This window comes from Bactrocera tryoni, chromosome 2 (assembly GCF_016617805.1).
Source record: "Bactrocera tryoni isolate S06 chromosome 2, CSIRO_BtryS06_freeze2, whole genome shotgun sequence".
Lineage (NCBI taxonomy): Eukaryota > Metazoa > Arthropoda > Insecta > Diptera > Tephritidae > Bactrocera > Bactrocera tryoni.
Genome location: NC_052500.1, coordinates 28,668,863 through 28,696,386, shown reverse-complemented (window position 1 = coordinate 28,696,386; position 27,524 = coordinate 28,668,863). Strand labels below are relative to the sequence as shown.

Below are 27,524 nucleotides of genomic sequence, written 5' to 3'. Positions count from 1 at the left end.
TTAGCAAATCGGTTGAGCAGTTCGACCGGAGTAGTCCGCCAGTTTAAAAAAGTGTGTTTTGAGAAGAATGTGTTTAAAGTTTGAGTTGTGCACTCCGAGCGCTCTGAACGTCGCTTATTATTATTTTCGGGTCTTTTTCGAAACGTTCCAATGGTAAAGTGGGTTTCTACTTTAATTCTAAGGGTTTAAGGGAACAGCAAATGCAAAAAAAAAAAATTAAAAAGAGTACTCTACTGACCCCTTAAGCATTATTGAAGTTTAGATGAACAGAACCTTTTAAAGGAAGCGCTGCTTATATTGGATAATACTCCAAGTCATCCACCTGAAAACAAACTGGTTAAGGCTAACGATGACGGACTACTTGTATCAACGTTGAACCTGAAAACTTCAGTTTTCTCTGATATAAGGCTTTGGTTAACAGCGTTCGGTTTTGTTTGCAAATTAACTTCGCAGTGTTCAGTTGGAATCGGTGATATTCATGAATGGATTTGTGATGATAGTTTTGTAGTTTCCAATGCAAGCGACAATGCACATGATCTGTATTGCAATACCAAATCAGACGATACTTCAAGTGGGGGTAAACACTAAAAAGCAATAATAAATGTATCACCTGGACTGTATCGAACAATGTTGAATTAAGGAATTTGCAAGAAAGAGCTTAAAAAATCTTAAAAACTTAAATTGAAAACAATTTTGTTACCCTTGAAATAAATTATATTTACATATATGTATGTATGTACATATGTATATATGTATATACTTAAATAAATGCATTTGTTATTGGTTTAAAAAAGGAATATTCAATTTTCACCAATTATGTTGTTGTTGTGTGTACAACACACTGTATTGGACGACCACTGTATTCAGATATTAACCTATACGGAGGTGAATTAAATTTGGTTCACTAACAGAGGTGAAAAAATTTTCATGGTGAAATCATTTACTGAACAGTCTCTGCTTTAATTCGTTAACAGTCTCAAATATATTAACAGAACAGAGAATGTTAATAAAATGTTATGTAAAAATTTAGCGGAAATCCGTTGCTAACAGTCGTTCACATGCAATGGCTCTCAAACCGTTAACATTTTGTGGCATAAACGGAAACTTATTAACACAGCGTCTCTCAAATATATCTGTTATTAACAGTTGCTAACAAATACTAAATTTTAAACCAACCCCCTACCGAAAGGACTAATGAAGTACTTCGTATTCCATGTTAGCGTTCGTATGGCGCCGTTAGGACTGCCACCTTCTTTAACACCATCGATGTCATCAGCACCGTCAACACGGCGCCGTGGAAGTCTTACAGAAGCAAGTGCCCCACTGCTAGTGCTAGTAACGAATACAACAGGGAACTATGGCCAACAGCCAACAGCCGAATTAACACCAAGTGACGACAACTGTTTACAGTTCTTAGCGCTAGAGCAATACATATGTATATGTATGTAAATGGGAAACAACAGCAGCCGCAGCTGCAGCAGCGACGTACGATATCACTTGTGGAAATTTGCAAATCCCCATGTATTGTTTTTGTAAATATTAGAGCGGTTTGGCGGCGCTCGCCTTTCTAGCCATTAGTGAGTTTGGTAGCTTCTTTCGTCGGCACAAGCAGCTGCTCGCTTCAGTCGGAGTCCACTAGAGAAAGTGTTAACATCGCGTTCTGCTTGCTGCTCACGTGCGAGCAATTACTTGAGAAGCATTCCACATTGTTTTTCTAATTTAACGGTTATTGGCGTCGCATTGTCGCGGGTATTTGTTCAAGTATTTAAGTAGATAATAAATGGCGTTAAACCGATTCGTCATCTGTGAAGTGAAATAGAAAATAATCTAGATTTATTGCTAGAAAGCAAAAGGAGAGATTTCAAAAAAACACACCTAAAAAATTAAAAAATCTGGAATTGCTCAAGGTCAAAGCGGTGCTTAGAAACTAAACGTAAATACCTGTCAGTCGTTGCTGATACCTGGCTGAAAGTAAGCGTGTGCTACAAAGCAAAAATGCAAAAGGACCTGAAAATCATATTAGGAGGAATTTGCCTGATTTTGGCGGTGCATTGCAGTAAAGGTTCGTATTTAAATGGTATAAAGTGATCATTTTAGTGCAAAACCTTTTTAAATATATATTATATTGTGGGCTGAATGCGCGAACCAGTTTATCCGGTTTTGAGATATCGTTCTGAAATTTTGGACACATCCTTTTCTTTGCAAGAAGCTGCTCATTTGTGAGAACCGCCGATATTGGAACGATATTGCGTATAGCTGCCATACAAACTGAACGATAAGAATCAAGTTCTTGTATAGAAAATCAACTAATATTATATATCCCCGACGGTATGAAAATAGGTGAAATCGAATGATAACCCCGCCCACTTCACATATAACGGTTTTGTTAGAAATCACATATTTTAGGTGAAATCATATACAAGGTCTGCCGCAAAAGAAACAGGACTGTTAAAAAAACAACAAAAAATTAATATTTTTCTAAAGTTATAATTTTTATTCAAAGTAGTTTCCTTGTGCTCCGATACAGCGTTTAGTCCGGTCAATTAGCATTTCAAATGAGTGTTTAAGGTCATTTTTCGGAATGCTCTTGAGAATATCGGTCGTCGCCTTTTGGATAGCTGAAATGTCCTGAAACCAGTGTCCTTTCATGGGCAAATGAAGTTTTCCAAATAGGTAAAAATCACAGGGTGCCAGATCAGGTGAGTAGGGTGAGTGATTAATTGTTAATATGGAGTTTTTTGTCAAAAAATCAGTGACAAGCGTCGACCGATGATACGGCGCATTATCGTGCAACAGGCGCCAGGACCCTGCCTCACGGTATTGTGGTCGAGCACGACGAATGCGTGACAAAAGACGCTTCATAACACCAAAGTAAAACACAGCATCAATCGTTTGGCCAGGTGGGACGAACTCTCGGTGTACAATACCCTCGGAATCGCAAAAACAAATCAGCATTGTCTTTATTTTTGACTTCTGAAGACGACCGATTTCTGATCGTCACAGAGGTCCTCACGACCTTCTTGGAATCGCTTAAACCACTCATGCACATTACTACGGGATAGGCACTGATCACCATAAACTTTTTTCATCATTTGAAATGTTTCAGTAAACGTTTTCCCAAGTTTAAAACAAAATTTAATATTTGCTCTTTGCATTTTACGACCGATGACCAAAAGCTGCTGTCACTTTTTGATCGCTAACATAGATTGTAGTTATCCAATTGTCTTAAAATTTTTACGAAATGTCAACAAGAGATCAAACTTTTTATTTCATATACCCACCAATAGGTGGCGCCACCAGAAACAGTTATATTTAAAAAGTTCTGTTTCTTTTGCGACAGACCTTGTATTCCCGTACCTACTTGACCAATTTCAACCAAATTCGATAGATACATTATCCAGACATTTCTAGTATCTTTCGCTTTTCGTATACAAATCAAAAAGTAGGTACAATTAACAAATCGAGATAAAACTTTACACAAATAGTGCCGTAAAGATATGCCATATCAATTGTCGAAATCTAACCATAAATGTTCAAGCTGCAGATATCGAATGTGGTGTCTCCATTGGCGTTCATACAAAAGTCGGGACTACGTAACCGGAACGGACCCGGATTTTTTATCTGGCCAAGGACTCAAACTCCTGGACAGAATTTTGCCGCTACAACAACAACAAAAGTGCCTATGGCTGACTTTTTACCAAAAATGTCGGTCTATGTGTGCGGAAAGAGAGAAATAAAATATTATTACGAAGTACTTTCGACCATATTCTGTTGGGATCGGCGCAGTACTAATGACGGCATGCGAGACTCTATTACATTAGCAGATATGTGCTTTCACAAAATATGGAAATATGGCATTCGTGTCAAGTCATGCCATTGTCCTTAACATTTACTAATGCCTTGCCATATAGGATTGCTATTGTACTTTAACTAAAAGTATTTTCTTTATAATTTTACACTTCCATACACATATGTACATGCTAATGTTTATGTTTATGCAACACCATGTTCATTAATGGCGTTTGTATTTGTAGCGATTAAGTTACACGTATCCATCATCCACACACACACATATGCACATGTCTACTTAAAAAGACTAATTAGACCCTAAGGATAATGAAATAAATAAGCAAATTATTGTTCTAATGAATGGGGTTACCATATCACAATGGCAGATAGATGTGCCTAGGATATTCCCTTTAAGGGTGCAGCAAGGTTTATTCGTGCAAACACAGACAATTTTTTGTGACGACACATATATACATATATATATTTCTTATAAAACTAACAGAACATTAAAGTATAACTTTAGAAGATAGCTATGCGATATTTTTATAAAGAAACGTTGAACAAGTAAGGAAAGACTAAGTTCGGGTGCAATCGAACATTTTATACTTTTGCAACTTACAAGAATCAGGGACATACCATGAGATGTAAAATGTCAACCAGATGATGGAAATCCAAGCAACTTTATTTACATACAATATACACACGATATGCTCTATATAACTCATATATTAACCGACAAATTAAGACATAAAGTTTGTTAGAAAAACGAAATGCATATGTATTATATGGAAGTTGTGGTAGTATCGACCCAATTTTATCTATTAACTATTTTCATACCACATACTAAGTGATTGTTCCCTGGATTTCATTAAGTGGTTCACATACAATCAGCAATCATATGTAGTAAAGTCAGCCGGATATTCGAAAATCATGGTAATAATTATATGGAGACTAGCTCAAGTTTTCGCCCAATCGTATCTATTTTAATAACAAAGATAACTGTTATGACTAAAATACGCAACACACAGAAAAGCGAAAGATACGCAATTTTCATTGAGATAACTCAAATATTGACCGATATATCCAGTCGAAAGTCACCCGGAATTTCGAAACTCTTTATATTAGGTGTATGAGGGTTCTGGATTCTGTATTGACCCGATTCATCCCATTTTTATTACACAAAATTACTATTGTCAAGACACGATTCTCTCTGAATTTCAACTGTATATCGCACACATTGAATGATATTTTCGGTCGAAAGTGAACAATAGATACTAAGGTCCACATTTTCGGTATTTGCGGGCTTGAACAGTTTCGGTTGGATTTGGGGAATTTTTGGTCGTAAGGTGGCATACTCTAAAAGAATCATCAGTGCAAATTTGTATACCGTTATATTAATTACTTCTTGCTTTATACACTGGAAGGTGAAATAATCAATTGGAATTTAAAATATATGTTATATGTGAATTCACCAAAAAGTGGGCAGTGCCATGTCCATCGTCAATTTTTCTCTCATATCATTCATCAAGATATCACAATTTTTACTCAATTTACAGCTTGCACGGACGGACAGACAGTCATCCAGATTTCAACTTTTCTCGTCGCCCTGATCATTTATATATTATATGCATATATCTACTTGTATCTCACTAAGTTTTAGGTGATACGTCCAGGTGAACAAAACTATTATACACTGTACAGGGTCCACTCGAAGTGTAACCAATTAAAAAAGCCATAAATTCGGTTTGGAAAATTATTTGTATTTCTTTTAAAGTACGAAATGTGTAAAAATAACTTAAAAATTTAAGACCAATTCACTTTTGCTCGATATGACCACCTTTTGCCTTAACTATGGCCTTGAGACGGTCACAAAACTAAACGCAAGCTGCCCGAATGTGACTTGCCGGTATTTTGGCCCACTCACAGACAATGGCTTTCTTCAGCATCTCGAGCTTTTTTACTTCGGACCTTGCTCTTCAAAATGGGTTAGAGAGAATAATCCATTGGATTCGCATTCGAGAGCCAATGTGTGATCGTAATGAAGTTCGGAACGTTGTTTTTCAGCCATTCTTCGTTCACTCGCGCTTTGTGAGACGGTGCTGAGTCTTGTTGAAACGTCCATGGTTTGCAACCGAAATGTTTGTTTGCCCATGGTTTCAAAGCAGCCTCCCCAGAATACTTTCCCTATAATATGTCGCATTTACTTTGACGCCAGGCTCAATGAAAACAATTGGAGAGAGCCCATTTGCGGTGACAGCGGCCCAAACCATTATTTGTTGCGGGTGCTGCCTCCTGGTGGTCAACCGATGACTTAGATTCTCGTATGAATGGTCGGTCAAGTAAATCCTATCGTTTAGAGAGTTTACGAATTGTTCAATTGGAAAATTTTTTTCATCAGAAAACACAATGTTCGGAATTTGACCGCTTTCGGCCAAGCGAATCAACTGCTTCGCTCTCTCAAGTCTTACTTGTTGCTGCTTCGGTGTGAGATCATGGGCCTTTTGGAACTTGTAAGGCTTGACCTTGAGCTCATTATACCCTGAACAGGGTATATTAAGTTTGTCACGAAGTTTGTAACACCCAGAAGGAAACGTCGGAGACCCTAAAAAGTGTATATATAAATGATCAGTATGTTGAGCTGAGTCGATTTAGCCATGTCCATCTGTCTGTCTGTCCGTCTGTCTGTATATATACGAACTAGTCCCTCAGTTTTTAAGATATCCTTTTGAAATTTTGCAAACGTCATTTTCTCTTCAAGGTGCTGCTTATTTGTCGGAACGGCCGATATCTGACCACTATAACATATAGCTGCCATATAAACTGAACGATCGGAATCAAGTTCTTGTATGGAAAACTTTAACATTTGACAATGTATTTTCACCAAATTTGGTACAGATTATTTTCTAAGGCAACAATGTAATCTCCGAAGAAATTGTTCAGATCGGTTAACTATAGCATATAGCTACCATACAAACTGAACGATCGGAATCAAGTTCTTGAATGGAAAACTTTTGCATTTGACAAGATATATTTACGAAATTTGGTATAAATTATTTTCTAAGGCACCAATGTAATCTGTGAAGGGTATATTAGCTTCGGTGCAGCCGAAGTTAACGTTTTTTCTTGTTTTTCAATATGCGTCGCCTGAACTTCTTCAATATTTTCATACCTTTTCATGCGAAAATGAATTTTAGAACATTTTCATTAAGTATTTGTTGTTTTTTTGGACTGAGCCAGTAATAATTTATGCATAATAAATATTGCAAGCAGGCGATAAAATTCAAAGGGAGCATGGAAACGATCAATTCGGCCGATTTCTTTATGGCATGTACGCACGGAAAGCCATTTATTCAAGGTGTCGATGCCAAGGCAATCCTCGTGTACTCTGTGGGCATAAACATGCCCAGCTATTCGTACTTATATATGTGTGAATGTGCGATCACTTTACAGCCACTTGTGGCTTTTAATGCATTTTTAATACTTTTACGGAATATATTTAAATAGAAACGCCGCGGATCAGTGATTCACTGCTGGATAAATGGTGATTTATAATTTTAATTTCCCTCCTTTTACAAGCTATCTGACCAGCAATACACAAGCTACGCGAATGTAAATAAATGTGTAACAAAAGTCGCTGTTTTTGTTTTGGTACTTCGTTAGTATGTATTTATATATACCTACGTCTATATATGTATATATGTATTTATATACACCCTTTAAACATTTCAAATTGAAATGTTTTTAGTTTAATGCCCTTTTTAGTTCTGAATCTTAGTCTTAAACTTCACATTAGTTCTTTATAAACCTTAAGGAGCATTAAGATAAGTTCTCACTGCTAACTAAACTACTTACTTTACTTATGATGAAATTGATCAGTAAATCAAGTGGGTTCACACTGATGGAGATTAATTTGTGTGAGGGCTTTTAATCAAATAAATATTGAAAGCGTCCTCTTCGTCTAAGTTTCGAAGATATAGGCATTAAAATCAAAACCATTTTACCAAGTCATAACAACTTTGTACCTCGATGCTAAAGGTTTTACTATTTTATTTTTTTTTTTAATAAACGTTGTGTAACGATGCGGGAAGTTGGTATGAAGTCAGTAAAGATAAAGGCTTCAAACATTTGTTTTGTCAGTTAAGTTCGATATGGTGTAGTTTGGGCACATCGAGACAAATTAAAGGCAGGCAAAGTCCTTTATCTTTCTACGCTTTTCCAAGCGGCGACTAATTCTAATGGATAAGTATTTAGGCGAGTGTGCAGAGTCGGTACTTCAAGCAGTCATGGATCGGTTTCGCACCACGTTTATTCTAGTGGACAATGCGCACCCTCAAAGACGCCTTACACTACGCACCGAAAACGCTATTGCTGCTGTGGATCACAGTATCGAAGAAGACTCATATGCGCCCATCCGCCATCGCGCAATGAAGATTTTGTGGAAGAGTCCTGGTTTTCGGGCTTACAAAATTCAACACCTGTAAGTATTGACTCCGATCGATTATCAAGCAAGTCGCACATTAGGTGAATGAGCTCTAAATGAGATGACACCGATCTTGATTTTCACAAGAAAAATTTGTTCAGCGATGAAGCCGACTTTCGGCTGAATGAGTACGATAATAAGCCAAATTGTCGCATTTAGAGTGATGATAATTCACAGACCATTTTTCAGATGCCGTAACATCCTCAGAAGAGCACTCTTTGGTATGATACATGGACAGAGGGAATCGCTGAATCATAATAGGTTGTCAAAAAAGTCTTGCGGTATTTTCGCTAGTTGGCGCTGAAAGCGCGTAGTTCTAGTTTTATTCATCGCATCGATTCATGCTATACCGTTTTGGAAAGCTCATTTCGCGCGCTAACACGTGTTTGATTGATTGTCGTTTCTTTTAAGTCGTTCGTGCGTTATAGCGTCGCAAACATGGCGCAAAATAAAGAGAAAATACGGCATATTTTACAGTACTACTACGATAACGGCAAAAATGCATCTCAAGCCGCCAATAAAATTTGTGCAGTTTATGGACCCGATACAGTTTCCATTTCCACCGCACAACGATGGTGTCAACGTTTTCGTTCTGGTGTAGAGGTGGTCGAAGATGCGCCACGCTCCGGAAGGCCTGTCTTCGAAAATTGCGATAAAATCGCTGAATTGGTCGAAAGAGACCGGCATAGTAGCAGCCGTAGCATCGGTCAAGAGCTGGGCATGAGTCATCAAAAAATCATTTCAATTTCAATAAAAAAAAAAAATCGATAAAAATACCGCAAGACTTTTTCGACAACCGATTATTTTTCCAAAATGAAATCGGATTGAACCCTCAGTTCCAATAAGACGACGCTACATGTCATACAGCTAAAGAAACAATCAATTTATTAAAGGAAATTTTTGATATTCACATTATTTCGTGGACCTGTGGCCTCGCTGGACTATTTTTTGTGCGGTTATGTGAACTCGCTTGTTTACGTAGATACGCCTGAGACTATTGATGACTGGAAAGAGAATATTCGGCGCCTTATTACTGACATACGGCTCCGATCGGTTCAAAAAGTGGTCGTAGTAGTACATAGTAGTGATCGCTTCTCGGCTAAAGTTCACTCGAGCCAGCCGCGGTGATCACTTACCAGTAATAGTTTTTAAAAGAAAATAGCAAACCCTTATCTTTATAATATAGCTTTGCTTTTTACTTTTTGTTGAAAACCACAGGTCTACAAAAGATCGTTTATTTTAGAGAAGAATGTGAAGCAAACCTTTCGTTATGACGTACCATTTACTTTCTTCGCTTCGTTGTTAAAGTGTTTAGCGAAGGAAGAAGGAAAGCGTTCGTGAAAGGGTCCCACTAGTAATATCAATACACTGATAAGTGATGTTTCGGAGAATAAGCCTCTCAAAGCAATTCCAAGTAAAACATTCGGTGCTCTGATCCAATGAACGGCATAAAATATATTAAAATATATTGCAAAAAAATTTCCATTTCTGAAAGATTTCATGTGAAGCGAAGTGCGATAAACAATCGCGTAGTAAAGCAGCGGTGCGGCAGCACATGTCTGAAAAAGTGGAAGAGAGGTGATGTAGGAAAGAGAATATTATAATTTTGGCGTAGCTGTGCAGCGGCGGGGATTTGAGGCTAAAGGCAGCTTGTAATTTTTCATTTCTACAGGTGTTTTTATTTATGAAGATTTTCTAATTGTATTTCTGGTTGATCTTGTGTTTTCCTTGTCTGTCGACTGGCGCGCCGTTTTGCTTCGCCACAATTTATAGCTTTGTTAAGCAATTTCAAAAACAATCACTGAACTTGCCGATGCATAAGTGTCAGCAAGGTGTTTAGAGTATACTTATGACCTTGAATAAACAGATACAGTTACCCAGTGCAATTTACGTTGGAAGACTTGCCCGCTCATACATATTTATAAATATATTTATATATAATTGATTGCTTACGTTTTAAGTGTGCGCCCTGTTATTTGCTTGTTTAGAGATGAGCTGAAAGTAAATGCAAATATTAGCTCATAAGCTTACCGCAAGCCAAAAAATTGCAAATATTTTTGTGTTCTCAACACACATATAATGCATTTTGTATAGAAATGAAAACATATGCCCCGCTAATAATTGCTTTTAAATGAGGAGTGTTTTCAATAATTGACGCCCGCAACCACTCTGGATGAGAGGCATAGCTAAAGCGACACAGCTGATCGCATATTTACAGTAAACGAAGAAATTTTTACAGGGAGGTAGTTTAGTTAGGAGCGGCTTATCTCCTATTCTATTAAACTGACATTTTTAAATTCCCTTTTTTTTTAAGAAAAACATAGAAACTTCAAATTTAATGGTGAAAATTTATTACCATTGAGAACAACATTCTTTGGCATATATAATTCTTGAAGATCATCTCTTTCAAATATTGCCAGCGGTTACGTTTCAGATGGTCCATCCGTTGAGTCCAACTTCCGATGAGACGTTTGAGCATATCGACTGCTAACTGACGAATGACACGCGTGATGTTTTGCCCCTAGGACTGAATCGAAGAGGATTGTCCGCATGGACTTTAGACTTTACACATCCCCACAGTGATATCACACGATCTTGGTGGCCAGTCGACTGACCCAAAACGTGAAATTATCTGTTCACCAAAGTGTTATCTCAATAAGTCTATTAGCTGATGCGATAAGTGGGAAGTGGCGCCGTCTTGTTGAAACCAAATGTCGCTGAGATCACGAGCTTCTATATCAGGCATCAAATAGTCGGTTATCATGGCGCGATAACGATCGTCACTGATGATTACGTTCTCACCGGCTCACAATTATATTATTACTATTCAATATTGAATGGTGTTGCGAATCGTACGCTCAAGAAGCAGATTATGGTGACTATAAGTTGAGCGAAGCGCTCGAGAACTGTCACAAAAGGCTATTGAGAAAATTACCTCTACTTAGATCACGCGTATTCTTTGGCGAATGAATGCATGAATAATGAAATCATCTCATTAGTCGGCCCTAGAAGTGTTCGAGAGAAAGGTTATGCGAAAGATGTAAGGTCCTTTGCGCATTGGCAGCGGGTAGTACCGCAGTTGATGGAACGATGAGCTGTATGAGATATACGGCGACTTTGACATATAGGGTCCGGCACTCGAAGTGTACTTCAGACTTCAGACCGTTCGCGCAGCTGTCGCACTGGAACCAACTATTTGTAAATTTGCTGAATGACCGTTCGGAGTATTGATCACAAGTGTACAAAAGCGTTTTGCCAAAAGTGAACGCAAAAAAAGTGATCAGCGATGGAATTCAAACGTAATAGTGTGATTGCTTTATATTTAGCTGTAAAATCACAGCCAGCAATTGTTCGTGAGCTCAAACACCTTAATGTGAATAAAGTGCTTGTTTATCGCAACATCACTCGTTACAATGATACTGGTAGCTTCGCAAAACGCCATGGATGTGGTCATCAAAAGACTACAACGTCACGTGAAATGGTTCGGAGAGTGAAGAAGCGACTTGAGCGAAATCCACGACGTAGTGCCAATCAAATGGCTAAAGAACTGAAAATATCCGACCGCAGCATCCGACGTATGTATATTGAAAAATGAGCTCAAGGTCAAGTCTTACAAGTTCCAAAGGCCCATGAACTCACACCGAAGCAGCAACAAGTAAGACTTGAGTGAGCGAAGCAGTTGCCGGTCAAATTCCGAACATTGTATTTTCTGACGAAAAAATTTTTCCAATTGAGCAATTCGTAAACTCTCAAAACGATAGGGTATACTTGACCGACCGTTCATACGAGCATCTAAGTCATCGGTTGGCCACCAGGATGCAGCACCCGCCACAAATAATAGTTTGGGCCGCTGTGACCGCAGATGGGCGCTTTCCAATTGTTTCCATCGAGCCTGGCGTCAAAGTAAATGCGACATATTACAGGGAAAGTATTCTGGGGAGGATGCTTTGAAACCATGGGCAAACAAACATTTCGGTCGCAAACCATGGACGTTTCAACAAGACTCAGCACCGTCTCACAAAGCGCGAGTGAACCAAGAAGACTGAAAAACAACGTTCCGAATTTCATTACGATCACACAATGGCTCTTGAACTCACCAGATGCGAATTCAATGGATTATTCTCTCTGAGCCGAGCAAGGTCCGAAGTAAAAAATACACCAGTCTCGAGGTGATGAAAAAAGTCATGGTCTGTAAGTGAACCAAAATACCGGCAAGTCACATTCGGGCAGCTTGCGATTCGTTTTTTTGACCATCTCAAGGCCATAGTTAAGCCAAAAGGTGGTCATATCGAGCAAAAGTGAATTGGTGTTAAACTTTTAAGTTATTTTTACACATTTCGTACTTAAAAATAAATAAAAAAAACCGAATTTATGGCATTTTTAATTGGTTACACTTCGAGTGCCGGACCCTGTAGTTCAGCAAATCAAGAGACAGCGGCTGCGCTGGTTACGTTATGTTCTCCGGATGGAAGAGAACACACCAGCTTTGAAGGTTTTCGAATCAGTACCCGCCGACGGAAGTAGAGGAAAAGGAAGATCTCCACTCTTTTGGAGAGATCAGGTTGAGAAGGACTTGGCTGCTATTGATATCTCGAATTAGCGCAGAATAGCAAAAAGAAGAAACTCCTGGAGCGTAGAAGCTCTGGTTCACCTTTGTAATGTTTGCAATTTGATATTTCTAATACGGTTTGACTTTAGAATTCAAAAAACAACACTCAATATTTACATATCAATAATACACACACACCTATGTCATATTTATTTATGTCCATGTGATTCGTATTACTTTGAAATCAAAACATCGCGGGAAGTTATAAAAACCTCAGCTCCGATGTGTAATAAGTGCGTATATTAGTATGGGTGTGTTTAGTGCTAATTTACCTCAGATAAACACATTCGCAACAAATGGGTAATTAGTATAATGTAAATATTTACACCAGAGCATATTTCCACAATTTACACGCATTTATTATTAGCGCCAAATTACTTAATAGAATTGTTGATCAAGCAAAATATTGTTAGTTTTAGCATGAAAGGGAAAGGTAAGCAAATAAATGATAAAATGTTTATCAAATCAACACGTTAAGCTCGATCTCACGGTGTTGGTGTATATCGGTTCATGCCTTGTTGAAAAAATCCGTTATTGTAAATATGTATTATATAGTATATTAGCATTATAAATTATAGCACCCATAAACTATCTGAAGATGAGTCTCCCCTACGGCAACCGCCGTGTTTCACTGAGTGAAAAAATTAGCAAAGTTTTTGAAAAAATATAGAGATCTTTCAAATTGACTTGAAAAAATTCTGATAGAGATTCATAATTTTAAAGACATAATCAGCGAACTTAAGAAACCTATTTTCAGATATTAAATTAAGAATTCTTAAGAAACATATGTTCATATATAAATAACGGGGTTTTCAATAGGGACGCTACAATAGCAGACCGATAGAGACAGCAAACGACGGAATATTTTTCGCTCTTCTGACATTTCTCTACAGTAAGGTTTGCCATTTCATCGTGGAAATACATACGATGCAACAATGAGTCGAAATTATTAAAATTTATCACCGGAATTCGGAGTCAGTGGCCTCAACTTATACGTCCTAATCGCCCTGTCAGATCAATATTTGAACGTCTAGTGGAAAAATATGAATCCACAGACGCAGTACAAAATGTTCCAGGGCTAGTGAGACAAAATATGCGTTATTGGTCAGACAGCAATCCACACGTACTCCAAGAGTCACTATTGCATTCCAAAAAAATTACGGTTTGGTGCGGTTTATGGACTGGCGGCGTCATTGGGCCGTACTTCTTCGGTAATGATCAAGACCAGCATGTTACTGTGAATCGCTACCGTTCAATGATAACAGAATATTTTGCGCGAATTGGATGATACGGACTTGTACAATGTGTGGTTCCAACAGGACGGCACCATACAGCGTATGTCACAATCGATTTATTGAAGACAAACTTTGGTGAACGTGTTATCACACGAAGTGGCCCAGTCAATTGACCGCCTCGGTCGTGTGATTTGACGTCATTAGACTATTTCCTTAGGTCGTACGTCAAGTCCATGGTCTACGCGAACAAGATATCGACGATTGATGAACTTCGTACGCATATCGAACGTCAAATTGCAGCAGTGTCGGACGATTTATGTTTGAAAACCGGCTTTTTACACAATTACTCCAACGAGTTATTTCTTGGAAATCGCATTTTGCTGTTTTTTTTGATACAGTATTTTCACATTGACAAATATTTGACATGACCTAATAACTTTTCCCTTGAAATTACTTAACACCCATTAGAGATTCATTTGTATATTGACGCAGTTTACGAAAAGGTCTCAAAAGTGTGTTTGTTATGACAACATGTGGCACCCAAAATCATAATATTTAACATATGGGGTTAGCAAAACATAGAGACAGGTTTCATTAATTTTTGGTATAATTTTTGGTAGAGAAAGCTCGATGTTGACTGTTTATACTAGACTTTTATGGGTCACTTGCCGGTCACATCGTAATCGCCGGAAATTCAAAGCCGAGCCCTTAACCCAATTTCATCCGTTTGGAAACGAATCCGTTTTCCAATGTCCTCTTGCGTTCCAGCCTTGGACCTATGGACCTCCAGTGAGCTGTGCAAGCGCTAGTTAACATACAGAACTTGTGCGACTGCGACCTCAGTCTGATCCTGAGTGGACCGTAAGAGCTCCCATGAACTAATTGCCCTTAGCAAAGTCAATTTCGCCACAATTATAGATATTCTGTCTGAAGAATGTCTAATTGGTTCATACGCGGTGTGGCTAAATATTTTGACGAACGCTCTTTGCTAAAGTTGTAAGCAGGAAGGCGAGGTGAATTATTCTTCCCACTTTCTCCTATCTTGATTGGATGAAGTACCTTGGTAGATACACCTTCGGCGAACTGACTCAACATGTTAGTGGAAAACTCAAAACGCTTCGTCGATTTATGAGGATCTGGTGTTTCACTACCGTTTTTATGGGTAGCACAAAGGGCGAACACCAGACCAGGTGAGATTCTTTAATTATTATCAGCGTTACGTCCTAACCTAACCTAACATAGCTATTTCTGGACACTAATTAAGCAATTATGCTGGGTCGATATCTTTTTGTGTTCTTAAATTATACATTGTAAAAAATTTGATTGTTTATTTTCAAGATAAGCCCATTTTGTATTTAGAAGTGGGCGTGCTAGTTTCTCCCAAACCATTTCTATAAGACATAATTGAAATTGTAAATTCAATTTTGGCTCACTTTTCAAAACAATTATATCAACACAACGGTGTTTTTATAATACCAACCTATTTTGGTCCAGCGATAAATAGCTGAGGATTGCTCAGCGACCTTGTGTGTCTAGGGATGCCTATACCTGGCAGTATTGTGTAGAGTTATTTTGTACAATAGTTTTAAATATTTTTTAAACTATTTATAAAGGAGATACTTTCTAAAGTAGCAAGAAGATTTCCTTAGTAAGATAATCTTAAGAAAATACTATTCTTCAGATTCATAAATTCATAGCAGGACTATTATAAACACATTAACGATCTTCTGCTGAAAATTTTATTATAAGGGTTGCGCGGAAAATTCCATGATTTGTTTTTATCAAAAGAACTTTTAAATTTATAACGCAATAAATATTTTCCCGCTAGATATTTACGGGTAATTAGTAAATAATTAATAATACTGAAAGTGAAAATGAAAGGAATGGAAATAAGTTTCAAACGTACATTCATTAAGAGATGGGAGTAACGGGTGTTCCTTTAGATGTATGGTATTCAATAAGGCAAGACGTTTTTCGGAGATTATTTGATTTATACTCAGTTTGGTTTTCTATTACAAAATGAGCAGAACTACTCTGGAACAACGTTTGTAAATTGGGTAAATTTATCACCAAAATAGCGGTTCGGTCCGCGCAATACATGGCGGGCTGGATCCAATAATCCCATATAATCGCCCCGCAGAGTATGTAGTTCGAGCAACTATGAATCGGATTCACATCAAATGTGGATACGCGCATCCTCAGAGATACCTTACAGTACGCACAGAAGCTGATGTGGGGCAGAATATCTAAGAAGAACCGAAGCAGTCCATCCGACGTCACGTGCAACTATTAAAGCTGAGCCCATCCTTTTTAGGGAATACTTTGAGAAAGGATTTCGGTTTGCGTGTTTAGAAAATCCAACTCGTGTAAGAATTGAAGACGAACGGGCAACCAGTGCGTCGCGCATTCGATGGATGGGTACCAAACGAAATGGCCACGGATCCCGATTTCCACAAGAAAACTTTATACAGCGATGAAGCTACTTTTGGTTGCAATGGTACGTTAATAAAAAAATTTTTCACATTCGGAGTGATGATAATCCAAAAGCCATTGTTGAGACGCCGTTACATCGTCAAAAAGTCACTGTTTGGTGGGATCCATAGGCAGCGTATAATTGATCAAAAATGAAGACGGCCATAATGTTAAAGTCGATGGGGTTCAATGCTATAGAACAGTGATTATTGACATTTTCGTTCCTGAAGTTCAGAATTTTGATGTGGACGACCTCTGGTTCCAAAAAGGCGACGCTATATTCCATACAGACAGCAAAGCAATCAATTTATTGAAGGAAACTTTTGATGGGAGCATAATATCAGGTTGTAGAGGTGGCCTATAAGATTAAACATCGCTTGAAGTTTTTGTAGGGTTATGTGAAGTCGCTTAACGTTTACGCAGATAAGTCCCAGAGTTAGGATATTATTGCAATCAATGCGGCCACACAAATTGTGTTGTTTGCCAATTTGATATTTGCCAATATTGATAATTTTTATGTATAAAGAGAGCACTCAGTTTTATGCAACAACTACTTGACACTTCAATGCTCAAATGGACAGCAAAAAAATAAATTATGGTTGTACGTGGCGTATGAGTAACCTGACATGCAAACGTCGTGGCACACCCCCAACAACACCCTAACCGGTGCGTGTTAGTATTAATTACTTACTAAGGTGGCAGCAGACTCCATCAGGCGCTGCTTAATGACAATGAAAGGCTGCAGCACGTCGGCATGTGAGGGAGGATCGGTGAGGGCTACAACTCGCTGTTGTTTCAGTTTTCTTTGCACTTTGAGGTGCAGCCTTGACAGCAGACATACACGGGAGTTGCTTTGTTTTGTTTTGCTCTCGTTAACTAGGTTATTATTCGCCATGGCAACGCCAAACAAGCGTGTGGTCATTATGCGTGTTGTGTGAGGATCCTCTTCATTGTCCTTATATGGATGTGTATCTATGTATTCATAACATAGCCAATAGACAAAAGTTCAACATGCAACAGTGAAAGAAGTTCACAGTACAAAGCTAACACATCAAGCTTACATATAACTACATTGTCAGTATACAAACTTACATATATTCTTATAAATACATATATAAATAGAAACTGAAGTCATATTTGTGCTACTAGGTTATATATAATGTACATATGTATGTACCCAGGTATGCATCACTGTTTATTTGCCAATTTCTATTAACCCATTTCCATTTGCGCAATTTCAGTAATTCGTGCGGAAATGGGCGAGAACTTCACTTTGCTCTTCGGAGTGCCAACCAAATTGGCTTTTGATAATTTGAATGAGAGTTGAGGACGTTTAAGTCGTGCGCTTTCTCCTCCTCTTTCCCTTAATGAAAAGTATAAATAACAATTTCAATGGAGAAAGGTTTTAAAGGTATATTTAATCAGTAAATTCTACTTGTTGCCATATCATGTGTTGAGTTATTTGGGAAATCCGAGTTCGATGCAGTTCTTCATACCATTGGCATAAAGAATAAATCATTCGAAGGAATGAATAAAGACTGTCAGATGAAATATATTCAAAGTAATCGTGATGAAACTTTGCGATGGCTTTCTAACTATGGAAGCTCATCAGATTGCTTGACTTAGATAATGATAGATAGATAGAAGAAGATGATAGATACAATTTATGAATACATCAAAGTAGAGTGAAGGAAAATATGGGAATAAGGCCGTGTTCATCTAAACGTGGCAAAAATCCTACCTTTCGTTTTATAGCATCCAGTTAGGTTTGGTTAGGGAAATGGCTGATATTGTTTTTTCGTGTGACTACGACTAATCTCAAGTAGACAGCTTGTCCGTTGTGCATTCTAGGACTCCTAGGTATGAATCAAAAATACTGCCGCATATGAACAAATCGCTTAAAGTCGGCCTAACATTTATTCAAACGGCTAATATTAATTCCACTCAATTTGGCCGTATGTTAACAAAAACGCTTCAAACTTAGCCTGACGAAAGCTGGACAGTGGAGGAGAAGTTATCTAGATGTTTCCACTTCATTTTCCGCCTTACAACTTTGGCAAGCTGTGTCGCTTAAATATTTCACCGCCTGGGTACTAATGGGATGTCAAGTTAGGACACCTATCACCACGCCGATGTGAGTCCTGCTTTTGTTGTTGTTATTGTAATGGGTAACTAACCCCCGTTAGGATGGTAAGGATTAGAAAAATCATCTAAAGTTGACCTATGGAACTTGCTGTTTCGAAGGGGTCGGACCAAAGGGAGGAAGGTGTCAGATGAGTAGGGTTAGTGGAGCATGCATAGAGGTGGCCAGTGCTATGCGGAGACTCATTGCACACAGGACATATAGTATATTGGATATGTCGGGGTCTATTCTGGTTAAGTAGGAGTTTAATCTACTACACTACCCAGAACCAGGCTGCGTAAGGGTCACTCTCGTTTATTGCGCCAACTCGAGTCTGCAATGGGTGGTGGTTTGACTCCAAATACGCCATTCACTGAGAGAGTGTCGATGAAGGTGTTGATAGCTCCACTGTGAATGGCGGTCAGTGCTTGTCGGAAGTTAGTTGCGTCCAAAATCTGGTCGGCGTTTTGATTGATGTGGTCGACGTAGTTGAGTCTTGCTAAAAGTTTGTATTATAATGGACGTTTTACCTTCCACTCTAGGGCAGAAGGCTTTCGCAACCCCACAAGTGCTAGTTGCTGGCCAGCGTTTGTTAAGCTCGCGTGAGTTCCATAGATCCTGCGCCCGATTGCACGAAGACAGGGAAAGAAGTTGATCCGGCAAATATAATTTCGAAGGAAGGAGTGAAGGAATGCGATTTCTGACAATAATTTGATTTTTTAAATCACTCTGAAGTTAAATTTTTTTCACAAAAAAAAACTTTTTTCTTTGAGAAGCTGAAACTTTGTTAAAATGAAAATTGTGTCTATTCCTTTCGATCATGACTTCTACTCCTCCTTGGTAATAACAAATGTTTTTAGTTGTTGGATTTGTCTCGCAAACACGGGACAATCAAGAAGGAAGTAGCTCAGAGCTGGTCAAGTTATCGCTAAGTATGCAGTCATACTGAGTAGAGCACACGAGGGGAGAGCAAAATCAACCCGTTGCCATTTTACTAATAGCGGGTATATTTCTTTGTCGACTCGGCAGCTTTACAGCTCTCTCTGATTCCGCTGCAGCCTGGATCTGATACTAGTCTTATCACAAAGCCACTAGATGTAATTGACAACTAGGTTAGGCATTCCTTAACCAACGTTGAACGCACGGATAGTGAGATCAGTGCTGATATCGCCGTCCTGCTATCAAAGTGAACAGTCACTTCTCTGATGGAGGCTACATTCTGGAACAGCAAATCCACTATTGCCTTAATGGCAGTAACCTCGGCTTGAAAACTACTGCAATTGTGTGGAAATCTGAAACTGAAGTAGATAAAGAGTTCCTGACAATATACCCCTCCACATGCTATTCCTACCAGTTTTGACCCATCCGTAAAGAAGCTAACTGCCCCTCTCCTTCTAAGGGGAGGCATTATACCCACCGTATAATGGATAAAAAAATCTATTTTTTTTTAAATGGGTCGCCGATTATTCGAGTACATTAATCTCTGCAATTTAACGTTCTTATTTATTTATTTATTAAAATGTTCCTTAAAAAAAATTGCACAAAACAAAAAGAGTTTGAGACTCCAAAGTGGATATAACCCTTTAATTCGATTAGATACCAACAACGGCTCGGTATTGGAGCATTTATAACATAAACGAAAAATATTCCCTCCCATCTCTGACGTTGACTTAAAGCTAGTGAAAGCCGAGCACGTTCGTTTTGTCAGCAAAAAAAAGTTCGAGGGTAGTTGGCCAACAGCGCTGCTCGTAGCTAACCCACAGCTAGAAATATGTGTGTGGCGTCGAGCAATATCAATGGAGCCAGGACAACAGCAACCACTGCGACCATCAGGCAATGATAACAACAAGAATAATCAACATGGAAAGCGCTAAAAATTAGAACACGCGCCACAGCGGCGCCACTTGTCTGGCTGCTTTGTGTGGTGCCCGCTGAAACTGTGCTACTCGGTTAGCAATGCAAAATTGGCGCCAAGCGTTGACATTTCCTGCGGAAGGAGTGCGTGTGGGACAGCAACGCAAGAAGACAAATTAAATGAATTGAGAATAATTGCGAGCAGCATTGTATTTTAAAGCGCAATTCAAGCAAACACTTAAGTCACTGCCATGAAGACTTTATTATCGATATACATATATGTATATGTATGTATATGCACTGGTCGCTTAATAAATCACTTGAGGATAATGTTGATGATTTATCCTTTGCACCTACGCAAACCAAACAACAAGTTGCTGTTTGCGCTTCACTGACATTTAATGCAATTTACAATCGCACAAAGAATTGCCAGCGGAGACGTCAATTAATTTTGATTTCTTGCACACACACACAGACATACATTTGTATTTTCGAAAGCGAAATCAAATCACAGAGCTGGCGTCCAAACGACTGCGACTTCATGCCGGCATGTGCCACTAACTAGCGCACAACAGTTATAAAAATTCCCACACTTTCTTTCTCTGTATTTATGAGCGTTCTTTTGTGGATCTCATTACCCACTAACATACGCACGTGCGTGCAGCTATACATACATACATATGTACATAGTAGTAGTCTAGGCTGTGCTGATGTCACCATTGCGTACATATATGAAGCATGAGCATACATATATAATTATACCCATACACATGCATTTACAGCTTTCCACATATTTCCTTTCACTCCTTTTCAGCCATTACAATTTATTTTCATAAGCACAAATAAGTATGTGTGTGTGTTGAAGACTTCGGTACTTGTTTTCCTAAGATTCTAACACTAAACTAAAAATCCTTTCATATATGTACATACATACATATATATGGATGTATAATAAAATCGATATTTTAAGTTACAATGGAGATTGGGTTGGAGTTCGGTTAGTTAAGGGGTTAAGGGATTATATACAGTTTGAAGGCCGAAAAAAGGCGAATTTTCCAGAATTTTTTCTGAGAAAACTTTTAAATTTCCTGATCTAAAAATGTGTACACATATCATGGTATTTTTTAACTGTCTTTTAAGACTTAGTATTAGTAAAAATATTTATTGGGAAAGGAACTACAGCTGATCTCCGAGAGCTCCTCTCAAAAAATACGTTTTGCATTGACCACTATATCTCTGAACTGAATTCTCCGAAATTAAAAAAAAAAACTAAACAGATTTCATTAAAATAATATTAAATCTACTAAAGCAAATCGAAGGAATAACCAAAGAAAAATTTGGACAAACAGTTTCCTAGAATCAAATCGATTTTCGACCAAAATTTCGGTCTTGAATTGTTTATAAAAAAATATTTATCGGTGAGAAAAAAATCTTCGTTTAGTTACTAAAAAACGTATTTAAGTAGATCGTGTAAAACTTTGGGACTAATCGGTGTTGGTCAACGACTTCGAAACCACCATTTAGAGAAAAACGCGTTTAAAGTTTGGTCTTGCATTTCCAAGAAACGCCTTTCCAAATATGCGTGTAACTTCGAAAATATTAATCGAAACGATATGAAATTTTCTGTTTGTATTCTGAAATATATGTACATTAAGAAAATAAATTAAAAATAAATTGTTTTATGAAAATTCTAACTGGGTTCTAGCTTGGTTCCAACAGCACCGAACCAAATGAATACAAATTGAAATTATTCAGCGAAGGTTTACTGTTTTGGACTTCGTCAGCAAAATTTCGACAGTAGACCAATTGTGGAACTCTCCAAATAACATCTGCTTTCAAGGAAGTATAAGTTTCCTATTTTTTACAGTGCTTAGAATATTCAACAAATGGCAAGAAGTGTGAAATAACACACGCCTCGTCCAATTCCTTTATGATATGACAGTTTAGTAAGATTACATAGAGTGGATGTCTGATGACGCATACAGCTTTTAAAAGAAGACCTATTGTGAAAACACCGGAATTAAAACTCCCTCACTCAATTATGCCTTCTATTGAAGTGCATCAATTCAAAATATTTCATCTAGGTAGCATCTGGGAATATCGTCAAGAAACACTCTTCCAATGAATGCGATTATTTTCCGATATTTGCGTTCATGTAGAAGATGTTCTCTAGTTGCATCTTCTTCAACCTTTTGCAGCTTCTACAAAAATCATTGTACAGTATTCCCAGTCTGCTGGTATGTCTGCCAATAAGACAGTGACCTGTTTGCACTCCTACTAAAATTTTTATATCATTCCTTTTGAATTTTAATAGATACCAAGTGCGGCCCATATTCCATTCATACTACGTTTGCCCGTTTGGTGAGCAATTGATGGATTGACTTTACTGAGACTCTGCTATACCATACTTATAACATGTTTTCCTATAAAATATGTATCTACAAGTAGCAAGAGTCATTGTATATATATAGTATATTCCCTCTTTATCGGTTTCTAGTTGTATAATGGTGCCTGCTCAGGCCAGTCCATCTGCTTCACAGTTACCAAGAGTACCACTGTATCTAGGAACACATTGCAGTCAAGAAATTCTTTCACGATCTTCGATGAAATCTTAAGAGACGTTTTTGATTTCAAAGCCGGTTGAGTATCTGACCACATATGCATGTATATTAATATAATTTTTGTTGCGACCACAGTCTTTGTCAGGACAGCAGGCTTTTTTAATTGCTGTTATCTAAGAATGAGAGACACTGCAGCGGTCTGGTAGACGAAAGGCGATTCTATCTAAGTTTTATCTGAATTTGCTGAAAAGTCTTTCAACTTTCACTGGATTATCTACATTAAAAACATCCGTATCGATGCTTATCCCTATCTAAAGCATCCCAATCTCACTCCTCCCTTCAATATTGGGAACCGTATTCATTTTTAGCGCTATAGGTATTTGATCCGTGGTATGGGCTAGAAATATGAACTTACTATATATCTTTGAATGCCCCTTGTTATGGAAAAAGAGCACCCACAATTAAATTTCATTATTTTTTACTTCGCACCAAAAAATACCCAATAACATATTTATTCAAATAAATTTCAAGTCCTACAAAGTAATCCCCGTCCGACAAAACGCACTTTTGCCAACGCTTTTTTCCAGTATTCGAAGTAGTCGGTATATTTTACGGTATAGTCTTCAGGACCTTAATTGATTCGGCTTTTATTTCATCCTTTGGAGTTTGCTGCATTACTAAAACAGCCAAATCAGACGAAAACAGTAGTTGCGTGCCGAAAAGAGTTGAGTTTTTGACAAAAAAGTAGCGAAGAACCAATGCGACCATTGCCATGGTGCATTTGAGTGATTTGGGAACCGTCGAGTCTTGACGTGTTTGAGACATGAAACATTCTTCAAAACGGTTTGTGCTAAATCAAATGACCTTCGACCTTTCAATTGATGTCGGTAGAGGTTGAGGTCATTTGAGCTCTTGGTACCACTTATAAACCTGACATAGCTTGATCACCTTCCGTACCATTTCCAACGCTTTCAAACAAAGATAAAACCAACCATTGTAAAAACCAAAAATTCAATTTGGCTGTTTAACACGGAGATAACTAAACCTTTAGACAGAGTCTGGCAAATGATATAGATAGTCCTAACAACCTCAAAGCTAAAGCAAAATAAGGTACATTACATAGGGTCATAGGGTTGAAACTTCGTGTCAAACTTAATATGCCCTTTTCAGGATAATAATTGTTAACAAATTTGAAAATAACTATCCAGCGGTATCCAAAAATGTACAGAAATGTACAGCTTTAAAAATCTCAAAAGAATGTTGCAGTTGTCTTAAATTTATAAGAAATGCCGGCTTTGAAAACGTGAGAAATACCAATAACATCGTCAACGTTGCTCCGAAAACCCATTCTTGAGCATTATACGTTAATTTAACTTACTTCTTGAGACATTCTATGTATTGAACCATAAAACTGAAATCTAAATAAGTTCTTCTACTTCAATTTTTCAGCGGAGCCAAAGCAATTGGAGTGTTGGCACTGCAGCTCCGAAACAATTGGCGCGGAGGACTTCTGTAAAGAGAGTTTCGATGAGGATGGTATACCCGATGAGGAGATGAGGAGGGAACACAATATCAATGTCTTACGCAACTGCAGCAGCACCACAAATTCGGAGCATGAGCAGGCCGTTTGCCGTAAGACAGTTGAAGAAAGTAAGTAAAGCTAAAAATACATTTATTTATCTAAAATAACAGTACCTTATACATTTATCACGCCTTATATTCTCTTTGCAGTCAATGGCAAAGTGGTCACAAAGCGTTTCTGCTATTACACCAACAAATCGGACTCGTTGGATCGCTGCATGGAAGAGCCAACCGAGAAGAATGTGGTGCGGATCTTCTGTCAGGATTGTCAAAAAGATCGCTGTAACGGCGCTGGCAAAAAATTCATCACATGGCTTAGTCAGCTGCTGCCACTGTTCTTGGCCAACTCCATGCGCTTTTAAGTTCTAGAACGCTTGTGTGGCAGGAAACGATTGTTTGGGTTTTATACAATTTTGTTAGCGTAGTGAACATTAGTTTTTTCTTAAATTTAGATAAAAATATTTTTATTTTAAGAAATACACTTACTTTGTAAGTTTCGTCTGATACTCATGTCTCCGCTTAAGTTCTAGTATAAGATAGATTATTTTCATGATCTTTAAACTTTGTGCCATTGAATAGCCGTAAGTATTTATTTAGCAAAACTAAAGCAAGTATTATTTGAGGATATCGTGAAAGACATTTAAGGGGTTAGGTCAATAAATTATTTTGTTTTATAAAAGCAAAAACAGAAACAGAGAGTTAAGAGCGAAAACTCATAATTTTAAAAGTGATCGCTCTGTTTCTTGATCCAGTTACAATCGAATGTCCTTTCGATGACTATAACTAATTCTTGGATATTCATTTAAAATCAATTGGAATTAGAAGTTTAGTTTTATTAGACAATCAAGTGCCTGATCTCAATGGTATTTTAAATTGCCAAAATAACTGCTTCAGGAAAAACTTGTCTATGTTTTCGGGGAAAAACAGCTGTTACTCCTTTAAAAAAGATCAAAATTAAATACTTCATTCCACCAGACACTAGGTTTCATGTTTTCAACAAGTTGTATAAGTTTCATTGAATTATACAGAGAGGTTCTCGAGTTTCTATGGTCAGTATGACCAAACAGCGATCACTTTTAAAACATAGTTTTGGGAAAAACGCTTTTTTCGCAGTATCTGTTATTTAATTTATTCCAGTACACCAGAGCGCACAAGAACCCTTTGCTAATTATCAAATATATCGAAAATATTTAACGGAACCACTCCGAATTTTCAGAGAATATTTCTAGGATATATTCTTTCAGAAAATGCAAAATTTGTATTAGTTTTAACAACGCCTAACCCCTTAAATATATATGTAGGTACTAAACACACATTAAAACATTACTTTACTGAACTAAGATTGACTTAACTTAACTTAGCACAAATAGTTTATTTTATGTAATTTACTGCAATTTTTTAAGGCACTTAGTCATAAACTAGTGAAAATTATCGTAAAAGTTGAAATGAAAGCTTTATCACCACATGGAACTTTAATAGTTCCAAGCAGGGTAGTGTCGCCGTAGCACAGTAACGACTTATTATTTTTTTATTTGAACTAAGCTTAAAAACAAATTTGTATTTTTTAATTTTGTTTTTGTTTTTTTGGAACGCGGTATCGAATTTCGAATTTAAAACAAACCAAAACAATAATGAGAAACGTAATGAAATCACACTCACATAAAAAAAAATATAATAAACGATCAAGAAGTAATTGAATCTTGAATCTTTTACAGACATAAGTAGCCCAGTTGTATGTTGTTGTTAGTCGTATTCATAAATAATATATTAGTCAAACATGAAAAACTCTAAATTGTATTCAAAAAGTGTTCATAACTTCACTGCACACTTACATATACCGTAAACAAGTACCGTACAATGTCAAAATTCCCCAATGCACTCCAATTAAAAAAAAAAACAGAATTGCAGAATTAAATTGTCCGAGAGATCTGAGAAATAAAGTTCATTAAACAATATGTGTGCTTTTATTACAATAAATCGGTAGTTTTTTAATTTATTTGTGGTTAATTTTGAAAAAAAAAATATTTTTTTGTATTGCTATGAAATTATTATTCATAATACTAACACTAATGTAGGTACTAAGTTCAGTTCAGTACAACAGGTTTCAAATAAGGCGATTTCGTGCGACTTCTTCTATCTAGTCCTGAAGAAAGTAATTCGTCTCGCAATTAAACGCAAAGTAACGCTTGCCAACAGGTGCTACTTCGGACTAAGTACGCAATTGAGAAGAAAAGTCTTCTCAACAAGTCATTCATCAAACCCGTCCTGCTATATGGTGCAGAGGCATGGACGATGACAATATCTGATGTGTCGACGTTACGAGTTTTCGAGAGAAAGGTTCTGCGGAAGATTTATGGCAAAGCATTAGCAACGGGGAATACCGCATTCGTTCGAACGATGGGCTGTATGAGATATGACGACATTGGTCCTATCGTCCGAATGGACGAAAACACTCCAACTCTGAAAATATTCGGCGCATTATCCGCCGGCGGAAGCAGAGGAAGAGAAAAGCATAGAGTCCGTTGGAAAGGCCAGGTGGAGAAGAATTTGGCTTCGCTTGGAGTCTACAGTTGGCGCCATCTTGCGAAAAGAAGAAACGACTGGCGAAATGTTCTAACAATGGGGAGCTTCATGGTGAGAAGAGGACGTGTGCAATATTTCAAACTAAGCTCAAGCCGATCATTGATGCATACTTACACTATAATATTTCATGGCAAACTTAATACTTTAGACATATTACACTGACTACGAATAGGGATGAGCTGATTTTGACAGTTCTTGGTGACCATTTTGTTTACGGATTTGACCAAATTTTATCAGT

At 37.6% G+C, this 27,524-nt stretch overlaps 1 protein-coding gene across 1 annotated transcript; it reads left to right on the top strand.

Moving 5' to 3' along the window:
* Positions 1 to 1,604: 1,604 nt before the first annotated feature.
* Positions 1,605 to 26,676, top strand: LOC120769279. Its single transcript, XM_040096194.1, has 3 exons — positions 1,605 to 2,062; positions 24,572 to 24,772; positions 24,854 to 26,676. The coding sequence occupies exons 1-3, from the start codon at positions 1,996 to 1,998 to the stop codon at positions 25,063 to 25,065; spliced, it is 480 nt and encodes a 159-aa protein (XP_039952128.1). The 5' UTR covers positions 1,605 to 1,995; the 3' UTR covers positions 25,066 to 26,676.
* Positions 26,677 to 27,524: the final 848 nt, after the last annotated feature.

Excerpts from the sequence above, each read along its gene's own strand:
- LOC120769279 (XM_040096194.1), top strand. The coding sequence starts at position 1,996 with ATGCAAAAGGACCTGAAAATCATATTAGGAGGAATTTGCCTGATTTTG. Across the intron at positions 2,063-24,571 it reads GGCGGTGCATTGCAGTAAAG|CGGAGCCAAAGCAATTGGAG; the intron begins GTTCGTATTTAA and ends TCAATTTTTCAG. Across the intron at positions 24,773-24,853 it reads CCGTAAGACAGTTGAAGAAA|TCAATGGCAAAGTGGTCACA; the intron begins GTAAGTAAAGCT and ends TTCTCTTTGCAG.